General features: G+C 50.3%; 2 protein-coding genes across 5 annotated transcripts; one reads left to right on the forward strand and one right to left on the reverse strand.

Annotated features, from left to right (window-relative positions):
- Window positions 1-15: 15 nt before the first annotated feature.
- On the forward strand, window positions 16-2,440 carry Mmp23b (matrix metallopeptidase 23B). The gene is made up of 8 exons (XM_026414903.2): window positions 16-210; window positions 549-688; window positions 761-900; window positions 969-1,136; window positions 1,510-1,674; window positions 1,752-1,862; window positions 1,973-2,099; window positions 2,266-2,440. The coding sequence occupies exons 1-8, from the start codon at window positions 58-60 to the stop codon at window positions 2,438-2,440; spliced, it is 1,179 nt and encodes a 392-aa protein (XP_026270688.1). The 5' UTR covers window positions 16-57.
- A 788-nt stretch (window positions 2,441-3,228) lies between these two features.
- Window positions 3,229-23,824, reverse strand: Cdk11b (cyclin dependent kinase 11B). 4 transcript variants are annotated; one of them, XM_077791027.1, is made up of 20 exons: window positions 23,663-23,824; window positions 22,799-22,845; window positions 22,026-22,141; window positions 19,349-19,476; window positions 18,333-18,471; window positions 13,618-13,754; window positions 9,382-9,504; window positions 8,931-9,026; window positions 8,685-8,849; window positions 8,373-8,438; window positions 7,635-7,810; window positions 6,712-6,802; window positions 5,490-5,611; window positions 5,269-5,374; window positions 4,819-4,940; window positions 4,640-4,747; window positions 4,432-4,548; window positions 4,023-4,171; window positions 3,551-3,740; window positions 3,229-3,469 (listed from the first exon to the last, which is right to left on the reverse strand). In XM_077791027.1, the coding sequence occupies exons 2-20, from the start codon at window positions 22,805-22,807 to the stop codon at window positions 3,377-3,379; spliced, it is 2,253 nt and encodes a 750-aa protein (XP_077647153.1). In that variant the 5' UTR covers window positions 22,808-22,845; window positions 23,663-23,824; the 3' UTR covers window positions 3,229-3,376. The 4 variants fall into 4 exon arrangements, with proteins under 4 accessions (XP_077647153.1, XP_077647151.1, XP_077647150.1 ...); XM_077791025.1 differs by lacking the exon at window positions 22,799-22,845 and adding an exon at window positions 22,918-23,041 and having other exon boundaries at window positions 8,685-8,846; window positions 23,663-23,763; XM_077791024.1 differs by lacking the exon at window positions 22,799-22,845 and adding an exon at window positions 22,918-23,041 and having other exon boundaries at window positions 23,663-23,762.

The following is a 23,824-nucleotide window of genomic DNA, read 5'->3' on the forward strand; positions in this document are numbered from 1 at the left end:
GCCCAGGTCCCCGCGCCGCGCTGCCCCAGCGGCCCCGAGCCCGACAGCGAGTCTGCCATGGGCCGCGGGGCCTGCGTTCCCCCGAAGGTGTCAGGGGCCGTCCAGGACCGCCGGCTCGGGGCCGTGCTGGGCGGGCTGTGCCTGCTCCCCGCGCTCCTGCTGCTGGCCCGGCTCGGGGCCCCTGCGGCGCAGGCCTGGAGCGCAGGGCAGGTGAGCTGGGTGGAAGGCAGGTGCGCGAGTAGGTCCGGTCAGCGGCCCGGCAGGGCCCCCTGGGGCGGGGGTCTGTGGATGCGGATGTGAGTCCCTGGGTCTGAGCGTGACCGGAGGTGGGAGGCTGCATCTGTCTCCGGCTCCGCCCACTCCCACCGGCTCTCGGTAACCTTTTTCTCTCGCTCAGGCAGAAAACTTAAAAGGAGGGGGGGCTGGCCAAACCCTCCCTCACCCCATTGCTCTTCCACCCCCCCTTCCCACAGTCCCTTTTCCGTACCAACTCTGGGGTGTGGGGACCGTCCCTACGACTTCCCCATGCCCACTTTCTTCCCGTGAAGAGAGAGGCCTATTCGCTGGATGCACCAGGGGTCCCTACAGCCCAGGTCCCCAGCCCATTTTCCCCGCTGGTGCCCCGAAAACGCCGCTACACGTTGACCCCGGCCAGGCTGCGCTGGGACCACTTCAACCTCACCTACAGGTGCGACCTGGCCCTAGGGTGGGGGCTCGGCCACAGCCTAGCCCCTGTCCCTGACCTTGGCCCTCATCCCAGGATCCTCTCCTTCCCTCGGAATCTGCTGAGCCCCCGTGAGACTCGCCGGGGCCTGGCTGCTGCTTTCCGGATGTGGAGCGACGTTTCCCCCTTCAGTTTCCGTGAGGTGGCCCCTGAGCAGCCCAGCGACCTGCGGATAGGTAGGCGCTCTGTGCCCCTGCCCCTGCCCAGCCCAGTGGGCTCTATCTCAGCCCTCCCCTCTCCACAGGCTTCTACCCAGCCAACCACACGGACTGCCTGGTCTCTGCTCTGCACCACTGCTTTGACGGTCCCACGGGCGAGCTGGCCCACGCCTTCTTCCCACCGCACGGTGGCATCCACTTTGACGACAGCGAGCACTGGGTCCTGGGCCCCACACGCTACAGCTGGAAGAAAGGTGCCCCGCCTCCCATGGGTGCACTGTCTGCACCAGGGTGGCTGTGTGGAGAGGGCTTGGGGGCAGAGCAGGGGTTCCTAGGGTGTGGAGGGTCCTGTTCTTTGGGGTTAAGCAGGCCAGGGAAGGGAGGTGGTGGGGCTGCTGCTGGTTCCGGCAGCCCTGAGACTGCCTCCCCCAAGCTGCTGGAGGGGAGCTGGGGCTGCATTCCTGGGGACCGAGCTCACCGCCCAGGCAGAACATTCTTATCTTCCCTTGGCTGTGGCCAAGGGTGGCTCCACACCGCACTCCAGCAGATGTGCTGGGCTTGGGGGTCAGGCCTGAGGGCTGCAGGGCCAGGCTGGGGCTCCAGGGAGCTAACTCACAGGGTCAGCAGGTGTGTGGCTCACAGACCTGGTGCACGTGGCAGCCCACGAGATCGGCCATGCACTGGGCCTGATGCACTCCCAGCACAGCCGGGCACTCATGCACCTCAACGCCACGCTGCGTGGCTGGAAGGCACTGTCTCAGGATGAGCTGTGGGGGCTGCACCGGCTCTACGGTGGGTGTCTTGGAGAAGGTGGTGTGAGGGGTGGGCAGGCTTGAGGTGGGCCCTGAGCCAGGCTGCCCTTCCCTCAGGCTGCCTGGACCGGCTGTTTGTGTGTGCGTCCTGGGCACGGAAGGGCTTTTGTGACACCCGCAGGAGGCTCATGAAGAGGCTGTGCCCCAGCAGCTGTGACTTCTGCTATGGTGACGGCTGGGGCAGGGGCTGGGGCAGGGTCACATGCCTGGGTCTTCCAGTTGTGGCCCCAGTCTGGGGAGGGGCACACTGATGTGACACCTTCCCCTGCCACGTGCAGAGTTTCCCTTCCCCACAGTGGCCACCACCCCATCACCCCCCAGGACCAAAACCAGGCTGGTGCCAGAGGGCAGAAATGTGACCTTCCGATGTGGTCAGAAGATCCTCCACAAGAAAGGCAAAGTGTAGTAAGTGACCACTGCTAGCCAGGCCCATCCTGGGGGGGAATCTGTCTAGGGTCCAAGTTGTAGGGGGTGGAGCTGCTCAGGGTCCTACAGGGTGAGGGGGGATGTCCTGGGGGCTCAGGCTGCCTTCAGGGGCAGAGGGCAGGCATGCAGGACCCTCTTCCCACAGCTGGTACAAGGACCAGGAGCCCCTCGAATTCTCCTACCCTGGTTACCTGGCCCTGGGTGAGGCTCGCCTGAGCATCATCGCCAACGCTGTCAACGAGGGCACGTACACGTGTGTGGTCCGCCGGCACCAGCATGTGCTCACCACCTACTCCTGGCGTGTCCGAGTGAGGAGCTAAGCTCGTCTCCTGGGCCACAGAGGCCTGACAGATAAAGCTCTGTGTTTGATGTGTCTGTGCCATTTCTTGGGTGGGTGGCCCCCATCTGGCCTATCACTGGGATGTGGGGATTCTGAGGGGCACAGACTCTAAGAATAAGGATATGACCTTCAAGGTGAGAACAGCCTTGCCAAGATAGCCTCAGGAACACAGTGGGGCAAACTAAGGCCCAAGTGCCCACAATATCACCTGGGGTGGGTGCTGAGGACCAGTTTGGGGGGTGGTACAAGCCCAAGGGAAGTGGTGGGCATCTGCTGCTGCACAAGGCTGACACTCCTTGATTAGATCAGGAGCAGGAGGCCAACCCAACAGGAAGGACCAGCCCACATGGGGTCCCTTTTGATCCAGTCATCCCCAAGCCCAGGTAGCCAGAAGCCCTCCTCCTGGGTGCACCCAGGGGATGCAGTTTGGGGCCAGCTGGCTGCAAGGCCATCCCAGAGCTTCCCTCAAGCCTAGCTGCTGCATCTCAACAGGAAGGCAGGTGCATGCAGCACGCTGTGGCTGAGGCTGCCCCAAGCCCAGGGCTGAGGACGGGACCTAAACCTGTGGACAGGGCTAGTCTGAAAGCCTTGCTTGTCTACGCAGACAGGCCTCCAGCCCCAAGATGGACAAGCAGTGAACCCCCAGCTGCTCCAGTCCAAGCTGGCTCATGGGGAGGGGTGTCCATTCACACTGGCATCTGTAGACATACGCCCTTCCCCACTGGGCACGTCAACACAGCTGAAAGCAGTCAGCCTTTCCTTCCACAGCAAGGAAAATGCAATTTAATTCTACAAATGTACAAATGAAAATAATATAAAAATCACCACGTGGAAGCCAAGTGAGAGGAGGTGCTCCCAGCCTGGGGTCAGCCCTGGCTGAGGTCTGGGTCCTCACCACCAGCCAGGCTGCAGAGCTTCAGAACTTGAGGCTGAAGCCAGGGCCTGCAGCCGAAGCCCCCTGGTTGGTGGTGGTGAGGTGGAAGCCCGTCTCCTTCAGGTCATCGTCCCCCTGCAAAGTGAAGTGGATACTGTGAGGGCTGTGACCCAGACAGCCCACCCCTCTGGGGACCCTGTGGGCTTTGCCCCTCACCAGCTGGCTGTAGCCCAGGCCACCCTCAGGGGGCCGGGGGCTCGTGCCCCGCTTCACCCTCTGCTGCTCGCTCTTGGCAGGCCATGTGGGGAACATCGAGGGGTCAATGGGGAGAGGGGTCTCGCGGAAATATTCGTGCTTGAGGCCATCTTCAGCATTGATCCTCCTCCCGGGAAAGTAGGTCAAGAACCTGGAAGAAACAGCTTTGGGGCACTGGGCACCATGTGGGAGGGGATGCGGTGTGCATGGTTGCCTCAGGGCCCAGAGCCCAGCTGTGTTGACCAGGTGGGTGCTGTGGGCAGGCAGGGGTGGGAAGCCAAGGGGGTACCTGCCACCTCAGAGCCTCCAGTGTACTCTGAAGGCCTAAGGTGTGCAGGATCAGGGTGTGAGTCACTAGGGCAGCTGTGGAAGGGTGTAAGCAGCTCAGGGCTGGTGCTCCTGCAGCTGCAGACCAGTCATCTCTGGGACTCACTTGTTCATGAGGTCGAAGCCCTGGTCTGAGAGCAAGGCCCCAAAGCGCTTGCGAAGGTTGTTGTAGGGATGTTCACTGAAGGTCATCTTCTTGACAGCCGGGAGGTCATTGTAGCCAGGCCAGATCTTCTCACTAGGTGTCCCCAGGTCCTGGAAGACAGGGATGCCTGAGCTGAACTGCCCTGCCCTGCCCTGTCCTGCCCTGCCCTGCCAGGAAACATCCTGCCCACTGGCCTATGGCACTGATACCTGAGTCATGGTTCTCAGTGAGGACAGGTCATTGAGAGGCCACACTGTGGCCTCGGGACTGCGGCCCAAACCCATCCTGCACACACCCTGCTGCTGCTCCTCACGGTGCCAGTTGACCAGCGGGGCCAACATCCACAGCAGGGCGTGGTCCCCATACCCACCTTAAACACCTTGTTGATCTGATCAATTTCCGACTTCCCAGGGAACAGGGGCTTCTGTGTTAGCAACTCTCCGAAGATGCAGCCCACTGACCACATGTCGACAGCTGTGGAGTATTCCTAGGAGTCCAGAGGACACGGTTCAGGCCCCTGGGCCAGTGTCCCTGGAGTCCACCTTGAGGCAAAGGAGGGTCTCAGACCTGATACTCACCTTGGCACCAAGCAGCAGCTCTGGGGCCCGGTACCACAGGGTCACCACGACCGGGGTGTAGGCTTTCAGGGGCGACCCATACTCCCGAGCCAGCCCAAAGTCACCCACCTGAAGAAACAGAGGGCAAGCTGTGAAGCGTGGCGGGGACAGGACCCCTGGGAGAGGCTGGCGGGGCCCACCTTGAGGATGCCGGCGTGGCTCAGCAACAGGTTGGACGTCTTGAGGTCCCGGTGCAGGATCCAGTTGTCATGCAAATGCTTCACTCCACGTAGCAGCTGGATCATCAGGGTCTTTACCTCCCCTGGCAAGTGACAGGGTCACACGCACGGCCAACCCACAGTGAGCCCCCCAGAGGCCCAGGGCCCTCAAGGGGTATCTATACTCTCAGTAGCAACCAGAGACTTCTAGGAGGTGGTTATCTGAGAATTCTTCCAGCCCAGGGTGGCCCTTGTGCCTACTGGTCACTGCACACCACAGAGTGTCACCACGGTCACTATAAGGACACTGCTCCTGCCTTTGCTCTGACAGCCCCTGTGATGTGGCAGAGGGTAGCGTGTCTGCACTGCAGCTCAGGGCTGAGCAAGCAGGCGCCCTCCTCTGTGCCCATGGTGTCACCTGGCAGGTGTTACCTGGCAGGAACGGCTGCTTCATGGTCTCCATGAGGCTCTTGAGGTCATGCTCCACATAGTTCATGACAATATAGATCTTGTCCATGTTGCTGCCCACCACGATCTCCTGGGGGACGAGTGTCTGTGAGTACTGGCATGTCCTTCAGCCCACCCTTGTGGCCACTGGCTCTCCCAGGCCTCCTGCCCAGAGAGGGTGTGCCCAGGATGGGGGCCAAGCTCACCCTAACAGTGACGATGTTGGGGTGCTGGGCTTTGAGGATGGTGTTGATCTCCCTCAGAGATGTGATTGGGAAGCCCTCCTTCTCCTTCTCCATCTTCAACCGCTTCAGAGCCACAATTTCATCTGAAAAGAAAGCCACGGATAGACAGGCTAAGAAAACACACAAATAGGTTAAACATCTCTGGTGTGTTTAGTCAGGACTTAATTTGTTTAAGAAGCATTTATTTCATAGTAGGTGCTCCTGTTCCGGCTGTGATCCCAGCTACTTGGAAGGCTGGGGCAGGAGGATCTGAGGATCTCAGGTTCAAGTTCAAGGCCAGCCTCAGCAACTTAGCAAGACTCCATCTCAAAATATAAAAAGGAGGGGCTGGGGTTGTGGCTCTGGGGTAGAGAGCTTGTCTCCCATGTGAGGCACTGGGTTTGATCCTCAGCACCACATATAAATAAATAAATAAATAAATAAATAAATAAACAAACAAACAAACAAATAAATAAAAGTATCCTGTTCCTCTACAGCTAAATATATATATTTAAAAAATAAAATAAGGGGCTGAGGTTGTGGCTCAGTGGTAGAGCGCTTGCCTAGCATGTGTGAGGCACTGGGTTTGATTCTCAGCACCACATATAAATAAATAAAGGTCCATCAACAACTAATAGAAATATTAAAATAAATAAATAAAATAAAGAGGACTGGGGATGTAATTTGGTGGTGCAGCAATTGCCTAGCATGCAAGATGACCTGAAGTAAATATCTAGGACTGCAAAATAAATAAGAGTGTGCTGCCTGCTGTCACAGCCAGCAGTGAGCCAAGTCAGGCTGACCTCTGGTTTCTAGAGGCACCAAGGGGCTCAAGATAAGACCTGGTGTTTGCAAGGCACAGGGACAGGGACAGGGAGAGGGTAAGATCTAATCCAAAGATCCTGGGGCCATGCAGAGATGAACCCACATTCAGCAAACATGGGCTGAAGCTATGTGGACACGGTCGAGGCCAGAGGGTACAGAACCAGTTGCCTAGGCCTCTGCTGATGCAGGCCACTCAACACCCATCCCTCCCAGAGACGGCCTCCATGGAAAGTGGTGTCTGTCACCAGGACTTCTAAGGCTGAGCCTGCACCACTGACTGGACCTCCTCAGGAGGGACCCCTGCCTGTGCTAGAATGGGCTAGGGACTGGCTACCCAGGCCCTGCTGGCCCCACTGGGGACACGTAGGACTCTCCCCACCTGTTTTCTTGTCCTTGGCTCTGTAGACCACACCATAGGTACCTTCTTCAATCCTGTTGAGACACTGGAACTCTTCCACACTCCGGCAGCCCTGGGGGGAAGCACAGAGTGAGGGCTGAGCAGCCACACTGGCCTGAGGTCTCGTCCACACTCGCATCACTCCGTGCACAGGGCAGGTACACAGAAGACCCCACAAACATCCTCAGGAGGCTGGTGCATGTAGATGTGTGCCTATGTGTAAGTGACCCAGGACCAGAAGTACTCTGTTCTCTTTTCTTTGGAACTACCTAGTATGTGAATGTGAAACAAGGGCCGCACGAGCCAGGGCCACCGGGCGCCTCCTACATAAAGCACCCTTCCAGCAGATGACACCTGGGGAGAGCACAGCTGGCCTGCCATGTGCTGTGCCCTCCTCCAAGGGGTGGGGGCCACGTTCTGCAGCACATAGCAGGCTCCCACTGGAGGAAGGACCAGGGCCAGCAACAGGCCTGCTGGATCTGTCAGACAGTATCTTTCCTACGATGGCACTAACGTCAGGGGCCTGTGGTGGTGCTCCAGGGCCCTCTCCTCTTCCCCAAGCAGCCTCACTAGCTGCTGTTTCCCTGCAGAGAAGTCACCACCTTGCGTACCTGTGCTGACACACTCTCAGCATGGGCGGGTGTTGAGGAGCCCTTGGTGCCCCTCCCAACCCACCTATCCAGGGTCAAAGCCAAGGCAAAAATGAAAGCAAGCATCTCCTGGCACCCAGGACACCTGCTCAGTACTGCCGGCCACGAAGAAGGACCATGACCAGGAGTCACAGGAGGTGGGTCACCATGTGTAGCCCAGTGACCTTGCTTCACAGGGACACTTCTGCTCAGACACCTGTATCTCTGGCCACCATAGCAGGGAGCCAGCTCAGGCGAGGGGGCAGGGGGCCTGACCTGTAGGGCTGGCAGGTACTTGGGCAACTCCTGCTTGAGCTCAATAGGCGATAGAGCTGGGGAGTCAGGCACGTAGTCCCCTTCCGTTGGGGCGCTGCTCTGTGGGGTCCCCTCACCCACTTCTTCCTCCCCTTCTTCACTATCCCCGGAATCTCGGTCAAATCGTGACTCTGGAACTTTAAAAGTTAAACCTAATTATGGAACAAGTAAAGAGCACCAACACTCCTCCTAATCTGGGGGAACCCGAAGGCTGGAGAGGCCACACATCCTATCTCCTCCACACCAGGTGCTGCTGCAGGGCCTGTTCCCTGGACAAAGGCCCAAAGGTCTGCAGTCCCAGTACACTTGGCTGAGCCCGATGCTGAGTTCTGAGGACATGAGCAGGAGCCACGCAGGGTGGACATGCCCAGAATTCATGCCCCAGGCCCTCACGAGAGCGCTGCTGCCTGCTGGAGGCCATACCAGCCCTCCACTCTCAAGAGAGTGTCCACCCCTGATGACCCAGGACCTGCTGTCCAATGCAGCTTCCTTCCCTCTTAGGATTAGACCTAGAGTGGCACTCCCCAGCCTTCTCCATCCAGCATCCAAGTCACAGCGGGCACTTAGAGGATGCTGCGCAATTAAAGATGCTCTTGGCTAAGTTACATCAGCACAGACTCAGAGGGCCACTGCTGTATCCCGGTGTCCTCCCTGCAGGGACAGGTGAGGACAGGGCCAGCTGCTAAGGGAGCTGCTCACCAACCAGGACGTGGTTCTCCTCTCCTCGCTCTTCCTCGTCACTCATCTCTTCATCGCTCACTTCCTCTGTAGGAGAAAAGAGCGCTGATTGAGTGCTGGCCTGGGAACCCCCAGAAGCCTGGCCCTGACAGCTCTGAGCTGTGTGAGCTGCGGGCTCTTCTGGGCTCTCACTCAAGTCCCACAGAGGAAGGCAGCTCCACCCTGGAAATGCTAAGTCAGACTTCGAAGGATGTTCCTGCAATCCCAAACCCTCCCGTGAACACACAATGCTGTTCCGTCAACAAAGACCATAGAGACCCACCAGTTCCTCACCTGCAGACTGCTCGGATGCCTCCTCAGAGTTGCTCCCAGTCTCCTCTTCCTCCTCCTCCTCTTCCTCCTCCTCCTCCTCCTCTGACTCCTCACTGGTGCTCCCTTCCTCCTCCTCTTCCTCTTCTTCCTCTTCTTCCTCCTCCTCTGAGCCTGAACCTGATTCTGCTGCAGGAGAAAATAGCCACAAGGTGACCCTTGGCCTTCCCTGGGCAGCAGCTGCAGGGCCTTGGCCAGGAGGCTCAGTACCTGACGAGGACTCAGCTGAGCTCGTTTTCCTCTCGCTGTCACTGATGTCCTGGAGGTCAGACAGCAGGTCTCTTTCTTCCATTTTCTCTTCTTTCACTTGTGAATTAAACCAGCAAAGATGAATTTAGGGAAATGTTTTTAGGTTAGCAACATAGTACCACCCAAAATTCAGACGTTATTTCTCACACCTTCCCTCTACGTGTAAAAGTTCACCCACGTGTTTTTAACTGGGAGACAATTCCCAAAAGGACTGGCAACAAATGACTGTCTCAGTTGAGAAATGAGTCCCTGATCCAGTCCCCTTGAGACACAGGGCACTGTGACAGGAAATCATGCAGCTGGGTGTTCCTTAATTTTATAAATTGTTAAGCAAATTTTTATGTTCAACACCCCCCCCCTGAAAAAAAAGACACCCTGTGCTGGCTCTAAGCAAGTATGAGCCTGGGCTCACCTGGCTTCCTGCCGTCTCCAAGCTCGAAGCGTTCCCTCGGTGGCCGTGACGGGCTGCGGCTCCAGTGGCTGGCCTTCCCCTTGTCGCTGTGGTCTTCCCGCACTGTGCGATGGTGTGCAGAGACTGGGGCCCATAGGACAGAGGGAGAATGGGTGCTGGCAGCAGCCTGGCTGACAATACACAGCCCCCCCGCGTCCCACTCCACACACCTGGACAGACACACCCAACAGCATTGGAGCCAAAAGCCAATAAACCGGGGAGAAAAAGCTCCAACCTGAAGGCCACAGGAAAATCCTGATAACCCAGGGTCCACATAGGAAGACATAGGACAGAATCCGTCTTATGCAATTAATGTGAAACTCTATAGAGAAGGTATGCAAATTTCAGGGAGGCTTTGACAGCAAACCATGGTTAATTCTGGTCAATTTCAGCTCTTAGCAAAGCAGCAGCTTCTGGCTCTGGTCTCCGGGGCAAGGAGTTGCGCATGAGTTTCCAGAGCAGTTGCAGGAGGAGGATGGGTGAGAGAATCCTGCCTTCCAACACCAGAGACTGCACCCCTGCTGCATCTCACCACAGGAACAAGGCTGCAGCTGTTGATGCTGCATCCTCCCCTGGCTAGGGTGACCTCCAGAGGGTTCACCGCTGGGAGCCCTTATCCCCACTTTTTTTTTTTTTTTAAATCCCTTTTTGGAAGCCAGACATTTAAGGACAAGGACATTAAAGCAACTGCACATAGGAAGAAAACTGGAGTGCCCCTGTAGGCCCCGAGACAGGCACAGGCTCAGACAGGATGCTGGAAGGTGTGCCAGGCCAATCCTCAGCACTGAGAGTACCAACACACTCCACAGCAAAGTGGCAGTCCTGGGAGGGTCTCGTTTCCAGAACTATAACAAATGTCCAGTTTCCAACAACAACAACAAAATCATAAGACATTCCAAGAAACAGGGAAAAAAAAAAAACCGAGGGAAGCCATCCTGGAGACCTGAAGGCACACTGCCTGAGGACAACGTGCGGCAGCACCTGGAGGAGGCTGGGTGCCACCCAAGGGCAGAGTGCTGCCTAGCACACGTGAGGCCCCAGTTCAACCCCAGTGTTAGGAAGTAAGTAAGAGAAGTCTCAAGGTAAAAGGAGGTGGCAAGAGTAGGCCTGAGCCCTCAGCAGAGAACACACTGGCATCTGCATCCAAGCCCTTCCATGACACCCTAGCCCACATGCCTGAGCCCCCGGCAAGGAAACCACCTGCCCTGGGACTGGGGAGGGGCAAGCTTTCACCATGTGTGGCCCTGCTGGCTGCCCAGGTGTGGCCCAAAGGTGACGGGGCAGGACAGAGCTCCCTGTGCACTAGGCCCAGGAGGAACAGGACAACAACCACTGGTCCTGGGGCTCAATCAGCCCTTGGAGGCCTTGCCCATTTGGGTGTGAACACAGCATGAGTAGGTTGTTGACCCTTCCAACAGCACCATCTGTGAACAGGGCTCTTCAAATCATTGTTAAGAAATTGCCTTTGGGGCTGGGGATATGGCTCAGTTGGTAGAGTGCTCGTCTTACATGTACACGATCCTGCGTTCAATCCCCAGCACCCCCCCACACACAAAATCACCTTTGTACAAAGAAGCAAAAGTAAGACTCTGGGACAACTGTAAGGGCTAGGCTGGGGCTCAGGGGTGGAGCACTGGCCTAGTACGGGTGAGGCCCTGGGTTCAATTCTCAGCACCATATAAATGAATAAATAAAATAATGGTCCATCAACAACTGAAAAAAAAAAAAAAAAGAATTACAATAAATCAATGCACCAATATGGCAATACGAGTCAAGAGAGAGGAATCCTGGGCTGGGGCTGGGGCTCAGAGGTACAGCACTTGCCTAGCATGCGTGAGGCTCTGGGTTCAATCAGTACCACATGAAAATAAGCAAAGAAAACAAGGCATTCTGTCCATCTACAACTACCAAAAAAAAAAAAAAAAAAAAAAAGTCAATCTTAAAAAAAATAATAAAATAAAAAATAAAAAAGGAGGGAGAAACCCTAAAAAAACTCAACTACTCTAGAGGTCGACATCTCAATAAAGGAACAACCACGAGAGGGGTTCAAAGCAGAGCTGAGCAGGCAAGACAGAAAGCAGTGATGCTGAGGTCAGGGCAGGGGAGACCCAGTCTGAGGGACAGAAAGAACAACAGTGGAAGAAAACTGCATGGCAGAAGGACCAGCCTACAACCGAGGAGCCAGGGAGCGGGGAGAAAGGAGCAGAGCCAGGACTGAAGAAGCATCGCCGAGAATACCCCACGTGTTTCCAAAGACACACGTTAACCTTCAGGAAGCACAACAAGCTCCCAGAAGGACCAACTCGGAGGCCCACGGATGTCAGGTGTGGTGGCCACCCCCGTAATCCCAGTGACTTGGGAGGCTGAGGTGGGAGGGTCCCAAGTCTGAGGACAGCCTCATCAACTTAGCAAGACACTATCTCAAAAAAAAAGGAAAGAGAAAGAGAAAAGAAACCCACGCAAGGGGGTACAGCTTGGGAGTAGAGGACTCGCCTGGCATGTACAAGGTACTGAGTTCCATTCCTAGCACTGCCAAAAAAGAAACAAGAAAAACAAAACAAAACAAAAAACAAGAAAAATCACATAAGACAAAGCAGAATCATGAAAGAAGAGAAGTGAGTGGTGACACACAGGAGGTCCTTAGATGTATGACACCAGCAAATGAACCACATTCATTTGTCAGGCTGATGAGTGTCTAAGTGGTGTAAGAAAAAAAAAAAAAAAAAAAAAACTACCGCCAAAAATGCTACACTGGTTGTGTTCAAAATAATTCCTAAGAAGAGAGGGAGAGACGAACTGGACACACAAGAGCCACAGGAGTCCACATCACTTGACTGTCCTGCAGGAAAAACTCAATGATGGGGCTGAGGCTGTAGCTCAGAGGCAGAGCACTTGCCTAGCAGGCATGAGACACTGGCGGGGGGGTGGGGGTTGGCGACAAGGGATTGAACTCAGGGACACTCGACCACTGAGCCCACTGAGCCGCGTCCCCAGCCCTATTTTGTATTTTATTCAGAGACAGGGTCTCACCGAGTTGCTTAGTGCCTGGCTTTTGCTGAGTCTGGCTTTAAACTCACGATCCTCCTGCCTCAGCCACCACACCCAGCTCCCAGCCCTTATTAAAATTATTATTTTGAAACAAGGTCTCCCTAAACTGCTGAGGCTGACCTTGAACTTTCAATCCTCCTGCTTCATTCAGCTTCCAAAGTTACTGAGATTACATTCATAAGCTATCATGCCTGGATAAAAGTTACTGAGATTACATTCATAAGCTATCATGCCTGGATAAAAGTTACTAGTTTATATTTACGGACAGCCAATATACAAAAATGCAATTTTGTGACAACAACAACTAAAACAGGTGGGGATGAAGATTTAAGAGAACAAGGGTTTTGCATATTTCTGAATTGAAGATGGAATCAATTCAAATTGGTGTACCACTTTAGGAGGCTAAATATAATCCCCTTGGTGTAATAATAAAAATAGATATGAGTATACAGGAAAGGGAATGAGAGAGGAACTTAAACATTTCACTACAAATTCAACAAAACACCAAAGACCAAGTAGTGCAGGAAATAAGGGACAAAAAGGCAACAAAGCCCAGAGAAAGCAAATAGGAAAAGGACACAGGTTAGCTGCTGCCACCAGCTGATCTTCAAGGGAGTAAATTCTGGCACAAGGGAACCGGGCATGGACGCTGAGGATGCGGCTGTGAGCCACAGTCAGCTGAGCCACAAAGCCCTGGGGCTCCCCGCAGAGCAGAACAGAGGAACCTGGTATGTAACGGGCATCCCTCAGTCTTCCCAGAGGAAAGGGTTCTGGCATGGGTGGTGGAGGGGAAGCCATGTAAACATCCTGTAAAGAGGTCACGATGGTAAACATGGATTTTGACGTGTAAAACTAGAAAAACAGGGGCAAAGAAAGCACAGGAGCCAAGAACCTAAACACAGCCAGCAGTGGGCACTGGACAGCAGCGCATCGGCTCTAGAGCCTTGACTGTAGTGCCCCTGGGCCTCATGATGTCCAGCCTGCTTTCCCTTCAGCCCAGTCCTGCCTCTCACCCAGACCACGGCCAACCCCTGGGGCACAGTCCAGGGCAGGGTCACGTCTGCAGAGTCTGCCCAACCCGTGGCACTGCTGGTCACCCTCTGGGGAGCAGCCCAGGAGGCCTGTGGAGCAGGGGCAGTCTCGGCCTACCTTCCCTTCGGGCCTCTCGCTCCTTGCGCCGCTCCTCGGCCCTCCGCTCCCGCTCCTTCTGCTCCCGCTGCTCCTTCTGCTGCTCCCTCAGCTTGCGCTCCCGCTCCCTCTTCCTCTCTAACTGCTCCAGGCGGTCCCTGAGGAAGGAGGCACCAGGCCTTTAGTCCAGCTGAACCGAGAACCCATCTCTGTGCACTCTCACTGCACAGAGGGCTAAAGAGTTAAAGACATAAGTGCACACATTCCCAAGTGCCATTTCTGAGGGAACATACCAGGACAAAACTAAGTACTTGCAAAACAAGACAAATACTTGTCAGAAATCAAAAATCCTGGTGCTAGTATCTATTAAAACAACAAGCATCTCACCAAGCATACCCAATATAAATCCAACAATCAGCCAGGCACGGTGGCACATAGCTGTAATCCCAGCTACTCAGGAGGCTGAGGCAGGAGGATTTCAAGTTTGAGGCCAGCCTCATAGAAATTAATGAAATCCTCATAACTTAGCAAGACCCTGTCTCAAAATAAAAAGGGTAGGGGATGTCACTTACTGGTAAAGTGCCCCTGGGTTCAATCCCCAGGATCATCCCCCCTCCTGCCCCTATCCAAATCCAACCACAAGGAGGTGAATATGCACTGGCTGCAAAAGAGGCAAAGGAGTTGCTGCAAAGGGGAGGGACCTGGGCAGAGGACTCCTGGGCCACTTCTACCCTTGCCTGAAATAGTAGATAGTCCGGGTTGGAACATGAGGTAGGAGGGTACAGAGGCAAGTTGCTTGCACACAAGTCAGGCATCACCTGACATGCAGGTACTATCAGTGACTAGAGAATGTGTTTCTGGAACATCAAATGGCCAGATGTCTAGAATTGTTCTGAAGTTAATTTTTGTGTTCCCAGAGTTCAAGTGCAACCCAAATAGCTAATACAATGTTTTTAACTATCATCAAACACACAGATAAATGATCATGTGGAAGTTGGCGAAATCCGAATGGACTGGTGGGTCAGGTCACAGCCCTGCACCCATAGCCATCTATGTAATAAGTCTAGGCTGGAGGAAGCTTGTCAGTTTCAGAATTGTAAAGTTTGCTGTACTGGGGATTACACCAAGGGTCTTGGACATGCTAGACAAGCACTAAACTGTATCTCTAGATCTTTCCTAAAACTTTTGAGACAGGTTCTCACTAAATTGCCAGGAGTGGTCTCAAACTTGTAATCCTCCTGTCTCAGTCTCTGCAGTAACTGGAATTCTAGGCATAGTTCTCATTAATTTCATAGTGGTTGCTTTAGGGACTGCAATACACTTCACATTAGATTAATGCTAATTCCCACTGAAATACAGCAACTGTTGTGACATAGCTCCCTCCCTTCCTGCCTGTTCTGTGTGATATCACGCACAGTGTTAGGTACAGCACAGTGCTCCAGAACTACTGCTTCACAGATCTTTCATCTTGGAGAAGTCAACACTGAGAAGAGCTAGATTTACTTTTTTTTTTTTTTTTTAAAGAGAGAGAGAGAGAGAGAGAGAGAGAGAGAGAGAGAGAGAGAGAATTTTTAATATTTATTTTTTACTTCTTGGAGGACACAACATCTTTGTTGGTATGTGGTGCTGAGGATCGAACCCGGGCCGCACGCATGCCAGGCGAGCGCGCTACCGCTTCAGCCACATCCCCTGCCCCCTACTTTTTTTTTTTAAAGCAGATTTTGAGGTTCATTAAAATGAAGTATTAGCAAACAATATGCAAAAACAAATTTAAGAATTATGGCTTTGAAAAGAACAATGTAGTAAAACCTAATACGTTTTTATAAGTATCAAAGGATAGCAGGATTGAGGCATCATGCTAATTTCATTTTCTACAACATGAATAGAAGCAAAACAAGAACAAATAAGCAGTCGAGGGCTGAGGATAGAGCTCAGTTGGTAGAGTCCTTGCCTGGCATGCACAAGGCCCTGGGTTCAATCCCCAGCACCAGGAGAAAAAAAAAAAAAGCAGTCCCACAGTGCAGCCATTGGTTTGGTCTTTATCATCTATGTATGAAATATCTTTTTAAAGAGAGTGTAGATAGGCACATACATGCAGTTTCAATGATCTGAGCTGAATTTAAAATAAGTGAATTTCACTTATTGGAATTTTAACCCAGGTTAAAAAGAACCTCGAGTCCAATCATCATTATCATTTGTGTGTTCCTCTAGTAAAATCAAAGCAACATCATTTCCAATAATATCATAGAGGAAAATCTGACCCTATAAGATTCTTCTTTTACAAAACACTTGGATTCTTTGGCCTAACTGGCGTTTTCTTATAGCTAACACCAGTTAGTTTAAAGAAAGGCACTACTTTTTTTTTTTTTTTAAAGAGTAATAAAACGTTTTATTTAAAATTTCAATATTTTCATTATGCAGAAAATTCTACCTTTTTTAAAATATAATTTTTATTGATGGTTGTTCAAAACATTACATAGTTCTTGATATATCATATTTCACATTTTGATTCAAGTGGGTTATGAACTCCCATGTTGTACATCCCCAGAACTACCCCACACCAGCAGATGGTGGTGAGTTTCACCTACTTCTAGTAAATCTAAACAGGTAGAGAGGGTGCCACCCAGCATTGTACATGGAATGATCCCCCCACACACTGTGGCCTGTGCTGTACTGCCCTAGCAGAACCTCTACTGATCAAGGTCAGGGAGGTGACAGCGGAGGGAGAAGCTTCTGGGTTAGAGGGCCAATTTCTATTGTTTTCAACCACTGTTCCTTAGCTTTCCAAGTATGTGTACTTTTCAGATTATCTTCTGGTTAATTTCCAAAGCACAAATGAGTGTTTTAATGAATTTGTCCACCTTAAGGTGTGTTTTAAGAGAAGACTGGCCGATCACATTCATTCCACACCAGAAATCTGCCAACACATGCCCTCTGTTCTTTGTCCTGCTTTGCCTTCCAGTAAATCTAAACAAAAGCTCAAAGCCCATCCCCCAAACTCAACTCCCATTCTAATCCTGCCTCACTGGACAAGCCAGTGGGATGAGCACGGACACCCACACACTGCTGGAGACTTGCATACCCTCACCGGGCTCCGACTGCTGTTGCTGGGCCACATGTCTCCCACCTTGCTCTGCACTAAGGGCAACTAACACTTTTCTCATACACTTTCTTTACTCACTGTTCAGTGCTGCCTGATGAGAATGGGCAATACCTCTGCCTTCCAATTCAGACACCACCCTCCCATGCAGCAGGCCAGCTCTGAAGCTTTTCCTGGACATGAATTCAATGCACAGGAAGTGGACCCAGCATTCAACCTTGACTGGGCCACAGAGAAGAGACCCAGGCTAAAGCCACCTGTTCCTGGGAGTCCAAGCTGTCCTGGTGGCAGCTGAGTAATGTGACATTCCCAGCTCCCGGACTATCCAGAGGCCCTGGTATCTGCTTTTATTATCCCGTCCCCATTTGTCTGAAAGAATTATAGTCTATTTTTTTTTTGGGGGGGGAGCGGGGACCCAGGGATTGAACTCAGGGGCACTTGACCACTAAGCCACATATCCAGCCCTATTTTGTATTTTATTTAGAGACAGGGTCTCACTGAGTTGCTTAATGCCTTGCCATTGCTGAGGCTGGCTTTGAACTCACAATTCTCCTGTCTTAGCCTCCCAAGCTGTTGGGATTATGTCTGGCTTGTAGTCTACTTTTAATGTGACCCAAAGGACCCTAAGTGATCTATTTTCTGAGGTCAGACCACCCAGAACAGTCTGGTACTGAGCAGGTGCTTAGGAAACACCTGTTGAATAAATAAACCATGTCACCACGAGACTTCTCTGGAGCACTGTCCTGGGAGGGTTCATAGACATGGGCTCAGCTGACTTTCTTTTTTAGACTTTTTTTTTTTTAAGTTGTGGTTGGACACAACACCTTTATTTTATTTATTTTCTTGTGGTGCTGAGGATCGAACCCAGGGTTTTGCACTTGCTAGGTGAGTGCTCTACTGCTGAGCCACAATCCCAGCCCCTGACTTTCTCTTTACTCTTTTTTTTTTTTTAGTTGTAGGTATCTTTATTTTGTTTATTTATTTTCTTATGTGGTGATGAGTATCAAACCCAGTGCCTTCAACATGCTAGGCAAGCACGCTTCCAATGAGCCACAACCCCAGCCCCACTTTACCCCACTCTTTACCACAACCTGAATCAAGGTACCTTTACCTACCCCTAAAAACACACAGACCTCATATTCCTCCCTGTGGGAAAGTGACTCATGTCATGACGTGAAAGGGGCATTCTCCAGGAGCAACTCCTTACTGCACCACCCTCTTCACCTCCAGGGACTCACACATGGCCTAACCCTTACCTCCTTGTGCCTGAATTCCCACCTGTGACCTCCAGCATTGCCCTGCAGTTTTCCTTATCCTGCCGCCATCACTCCAAACCAAGTCTCTCAGGGAGTTACAACTCTGACTGGCTAATGACGACTTCCACGCCAGCCTTGAGTGGAAGGCTACTCAGAGTTCTGGGGCTTTGGTCAGCTTCTCTGTCAATTCAGACACACCTGCCTCACTTCCTGCAGGACATTCCTCCAGGCGACCACCACCCAGCATCTGTCATGCTGCATCCACTGTCCATATACTGCTCTACGCTAATCATGCTCAGGTATGGAATGTTCCGCTTGCCCCTGCAGGACCCTGACCATCATGGCCCTGGATGAAGGCTCCTGAATGGATCAGGCCTCACCTCTCTCTCCTGGAATGCTCTCGAGCCAGCTCTCTCCGCTTCTGTCTCTCCCATTCCCGGCGAGCTTTATCCTGTTCTTCTCGATGGCGTTTCCGACGCTCGTGTTCTCTTTCCTTTTCTTTCACTCTAGCATGCTTCCCTGAGAGGAAATGATAGGTGTCATGAAAAAACAGCTTAATTTCCCAAAACATAAAAATTTTAATTGAAAACTAAATGCAAAAACCAAAATAATGGCTTGGAAAAAATTTAGATTGAATTTTATACTCAAAGATGAGCCAAATGTAGTAGTGCACACCTATAATCTCAGCACCTGGGGAGGATGAGGCAGGGGATTGCAAGTTTGAGGCCAGCTGAGGCAGCTTAGTGAGACTCATCTCCCCAAAAATAAATAAAAAGGGTCAGGGATATAACTCAGCACCCCTGGGTTCAATCCCCATGCCAAAATAAATAAATAAATAAAAGCAATACATAAACTACAAAGTTTTGTTCCTTTATTTGACAGACTTCTATATTATAAAACTAAATTAATTAACCAACTGCATTTATAATAATGAAATTTTAAAAAGGCCCTCTGTTCCTAGTGCCCCTTAGTACCCCTTGATACTGGCATGAGATTAAACCTCTAAACAAGCCAAATCTGTTACTTGAATTTGACCAAATACCCATTTTTTTTTTTTTTAAGTTATCGATGGACCTTTATTTATTTTTTTGTTTGTGTGTGGTGCTGAGAATGGAACCAAGGGCCTCACACATGCTAGGCAAGCTCTACCACTGGGCCCCAGCCCAGCCCCGCACCCATTCTTTTTTATGTGTGTATTTTTCTCCAATTATTGGATTGACTATTTTTCATATAAATAAATTTAAAAATAATGTAATGAGAGAGAAAAAACACCAGAAGGAAAATGAAATGGTTATTCTAAAGGAGTTTACTTTTTTGTTAAACTTCTACTCCCTTTGCTATATTCTGGAGAAGGCAGATCATGAAAAAAGGAGAAAAACACAAAGACTACTGGTACCCCCTTCTGCTGAATGGCTGCGATGCCTGCGTTTCTCTTTTCTCTTTTCGTCCTTCCTGTGATGAGCCTTTTCTTTCCGAGACATCTGCTGGGGTGGTTTGATAGCCAGAGAATCATCTTCCTCTCCTCTGAAATAAGATACAAGACACCACATCATGCTGCAAAGCCTAGAAAGAACCAGGCTACTACAGTTTCTCCAACTTAGAAAAAAATTCAGAATTCACAACAGAATAAAGCTGCATTTGATCAATCATTTAAAAAGATAAAGTAGGGGCTTGGGTTGTGGTTCAGTGGTAGAGCACTTGCCAAGCATGTGTGAGGCACTGGGTTTGATCCTCAGCACCATATAAATGAAGTTATTTTAAAAAATGTATCAAGGGGCTGGGGATGTGGCTCAAGCGGTAGCGCGCTCGCCTGGCATGCGTGCGGCCCGGGTTTGATCCTCAGCACCACATACAATCAAAGATGTTGTGTCTGCCGAAAACTAAAAAATAAATATTAAATAAATAAAAATTATAGGGATTCCACCTCTTGGGTCCCCTTCTTCCTCCCGGAGAAGTCTTTTCTGCTGTCCTTTAATAAACTTCTAATTTCTACTCTGACCTTGCCTCCGCGTGCTCTCTGGTGTTATTCTTCAACAGTGGGGAAGCAAGGACTCGTCACCGGTCAACAGTGGTAACATATTGGAGGTCTCACTGAGATTCTTCTACACCAAGAGCTATGGAAGTTGCCTCTTTCAATCATACCAATGCATGGCTGAGATTGGCTCAATTGGCAGGGACTGCTAATATCTGCCTAAAACAAGATGTCCATCAGGGAGCAGTATTGGGTTCCTGTTTACTACCTGTCATCCAGCAGAAGAAATAAAAATATGACCTTTTTCTCCAATTTTGATAAAACTATTACTTATGCTGATTATTCTAATTGGGGCACCCCTTCTTATCGCCTACCCCAAAATGCAGTTCAAGTTATAACCACTACTGTTACTGTAACAGATGATGATCCCTGCGCTGAGTTTCACAATTGTGCAACTAAATGTAGACCTATGGGACCTTCCTTTGCATGTAATAATTCCTTTACGGTTCCTCCAAGTTATGGACATGTGCCACTTCCAAGAGCCTGTTTTTTTTTTCCTGTGAAACTTATACATTCAACTACATACCAGCAAATATGTCTCATGGAACACATTGCTTTCTTAGTCGTCTCACAGTTTTCCTTCCCTCCATTGGTGATTTGCTTCCTGAACATCCTTCTCGTCGCTTATGAAGAATGGCTATGCTAACATCGGATTGTAAGGATGATATAAACTTATTATCTAAAGCAGAGTTTGACGCATTGACCTATTCCTTTGTGGGGATCCCTGGATTGGCAGTAGGAGCTTATAAGACAGCTATGAAATTGGCATGTGTAATGGCAAAAAACATTAATCGTACATCTACTGCTCTAGGCTTGTTGAATGAAAAACAGCAGGTTTTACGACAAGGAATTTGGGTAATAGAGCTGCTATAGATTGTTCACTATTGTTACACCATAAAAAATGTATTCAAGTAAAAAAATTGTGTTGCTTCAATCTGACAGATAACAGTGTTCCTATTGATACAGAAATTCATCATTTGAAAGAAATGATTAATAATATTAGACAATATAAAGGAAATGAAGAATTAAAAAAAAAAAAAAATAAAAATAAAAATTATAAAATGTATCAAGGGCTGGGTATATAGCTCAGTTGGTGGAATGTTTGCCTTGCATGCACAAGGCCCTGAGTTCAATCCCCAGCAACATACACACACACAGACACACACACATGATCAAGCTGGGCACGGTGGTGCACACCTGTAATCTCAGTGGCTCTGGAGGCTAAGGCAGGAGAATCGCAAGTTCAAAGCCAGCCTCAGAAAATAGCAAGGTGCTAAGCAACTCAGTGAGACTCCTGTGTATAAATAAAATACAAAATAGGATTGGGGATGTGGCTCAATGGTGGAGTGTCCCTGAGTTCAATCTCTGGTTATCTGCCCCCCCAAAAGTATCAAATTACACACTTAAATCTTTGTAGTTTATTTTGTCATTTATAGCTCAGTAAGATTGTTAAAAAGGTCTTAAATGTTATCACCCCTTAAGATCTCAACAATTCTTTTTTTTTAAAATATGTATATATATATATATTTTTAGGTGTAGATGGACATAACAAAATGCCTTTATTTTTATGTGGTGCTGAGGATCGAACCTGGGTCCCACCCGTGCCAGGTGAGCGCTCTACCGCTGAGCCACAATCGCAGCCCTCAAAAATTCTTAAAAAAAAAAAAAAAAAAAAAAGATCCACACCAAACCCACAAAAACAAAAAGAAAAAAAGAAAACACTCACTTAACGGGCTAAACATTTCTGACTGTGGCCCTCTCAGCATTCTACTTTAGATACATATAGAATCTTGAACTTTCAATAACATGCAAATATCTAATTGTATGATCTAAGTGGTGCTGGTCTAACTGAAGAATTATCACTGAGAAAGGAATACATGCTCATTCAGTCTTTGTGTAAGAGGGAAAATAGGGATAATGGACTCCATCTAGCCTCAACTGTGAGGTTACGCTTTTCAGGTAACTGTGAGGTCAAGACCTCGTTCATGTAGAGTGCTCCCCAGTCTGCTCACTCTTGCTCCTAATGACTTTGCATTCTCACCTGTCTTCCATAGAATCCTCACGACGGTATGGTGAGTTTCTGATTGTAATCTCCATGCGGTGATCTCTCAGCTCCCCCTCCTCAAGGGAATCCCGTTTGGAATCCCGGTCATCAGACTAAGAAACAAAGAGAAAATTAGTCACTTTCTTATAAATGTATTTTTAATGATAACCAAACTTTGTCAACATACCAAAGGAAGCTTTCACGCATACTTTGAAAGGATAAATATCACACAATATAAAAAGTCATTCAAATCCCATGGCATTAAAATTACAATTCTCTGTAACCCAAAACCTGGGATAGAAAATTTAAAACCAGCATACGTGACAAAAGATATTAGACCCTGTTAGTTGCTGAGGCTTAAGCCACATTTTGGACACCAAATACTTCTGATACCTCATATAATACTTATATATACTTTGAAATAATCTGTTCCTGATCTTATCAGAAGAGGTTCCTAATGCCAATGCTTCTTATCCAATTACTAAAAATCTTTTGATATGTTATGCAAATCAAGAAAAATACGAAACATTCATATTAATTTTAAGGCAAGTTCCCACTATATTAAAAATACTTGGAAACGATACTATGAATACGCTAATAATGAAATGAGAAAAGTTAGTCTGTTCACACTATTGATTCTAGGTTCAGAACATTTTATTCTCCACGTAGACATTCTTATCTAGACACAGCTTCAGTGTTATCAATCTGCTTTCAATGTAAACTGATCATGTGAATGTTTTTGTTAATTTTTAGAATAGATTTGGGCTCACCTGTGACATTTGGAAGTACAAAAGAACTTCACCGAAGAAGCGTTGTTCTAATGGAAAAATGAGGGCAAAGAAATTAAATCTCCTTTAAGAAAATCACTTACTTAAAAAACATAGCTTACATTTTTTAAGCGTTTTATCTCTGCTTTCTCCTCTTGTTCCTTCCTTCGTTTCTTTTCCTGGAGAATTTCATCTAAAGTTTTCACTTTCCAAGAGTCCTTTTCATCACCCATTTGAGTTAAAACGCTGCAAAAAGAAACATAATTCAAGGGACCTCGGGACACAGCCAACTATGGTTTGATGCTCTGCTGCTTCTGAACTTAGTCACTTTTGAGTTTTCAGCATAAGTCCTCGTGAGGAGGGCTCTGAAAAGGGACTGTTGGCCTCTCGTCTCTTCTCGCTCCTCCGAGGTCTTGGGCAACAGTGCACTCGGCTTTCCCACCGATGGGAACAACACCTACCGAAAGGGATCGCGCGAGGATTACAGGAGATCATCCAGCTAAAAGCTCTTGGCTCAGTGCCTGGCACTCATCAAGCGCTGCCCTCGGTGTCAAAAGAATATGTCAGAAAGACCACTGGGCTAAATGATGGCACTGGCCGCTGGACAGCTGCACCCTCCGTCACAGGGCATCGAGGGGCCGGGGGAGGCAGGTGCTCGGAGAAGGAGCGCCCGGCTCAGGAGAGCGCCGGGGCCCGCCACCGCGTCCGCCCGAAGCTCGGAGCGGGACGCGACTGGACAGCGGAGCGGGAATGTCGCCCGCCGCGGAACCCATGCCCCCTACAGCCCCGAGGGCCGTTCGCTCGCGAGACTTCGGGGCCGCCGGCCGCCCCGCGCTCCCAGGCCCGGGCCGCCCAGCCGCCACTCACCCCAGCGCCACCGCCGCCGCCGCCGCCGCCACCGCCGCCGCCGCCGTTCCCCGAGCCTGAGAAGAAACAGCGGCCGGCGCGCGCCAGGAGCGTCGTCACTTCCTGCTTTGGCGCCCGATGATGACACACGAGAATAGGGGCTGGGGAATTCCGACCCAGGAC

Source organism: Urocitellus parryii, chromosome 11 (genome assembly GCF_045843805.1).
Source record: "Urocitellus parryii isolate mUroPar1 chromosome 11, mUroPar1.hap1, whole genome shotgun sequence".
Lineage (NCBI taxonomy): Eukaryota > Metazoa > Chordata > Mammalia > Rodentia > Sciuridae > Urocitellus > Urocitellus parryii.

Coding starts and splice junctions, on each gene's coding strand:
- Mmp23b (XM_026414903.2), top strand. CDS start 58: ATGGGCCGCGGGGCCTGCGTTCCCCCGAAGGTGTCAGGGGCCGTCCAG. Junction 1,675..1,751: donor GGGGCTGCACCGGCTCTACG/GTGGGTGTCTTG, acceptor CCCTTCCCTCAG/GCTGCCTGGACCGGCTGTTT. Junction 2,100..2,265: donor CACAAGAAAGGCAAAGTGTA/GTAAGTGACCAC, acceptor CTCTTCCCACAG/CTGGTACAAGGACCAGGAGC.
- Cdk11b (XM_077791024.1), bottom strand. CDS start 23,028: ATGGGTGATGAAAAGGACTCTTGGAAAGTGAAAACTTTAGATGAAATT. Junction 18,472..19,348: donor CAGCCATTCAGCAGAAGGGG/GTACCAGTAGTC, acceptor ATTTCCTCTCAG/GGAAGCATGCTAGAGTGAAA. Junction 9,505..13,617: donor GCGAGAGGCCCGAAGGGAAG/GTAGGCCGAGAC, acceptor TATGGGCCCCAG/TCTCTGCACACCATCGCACA.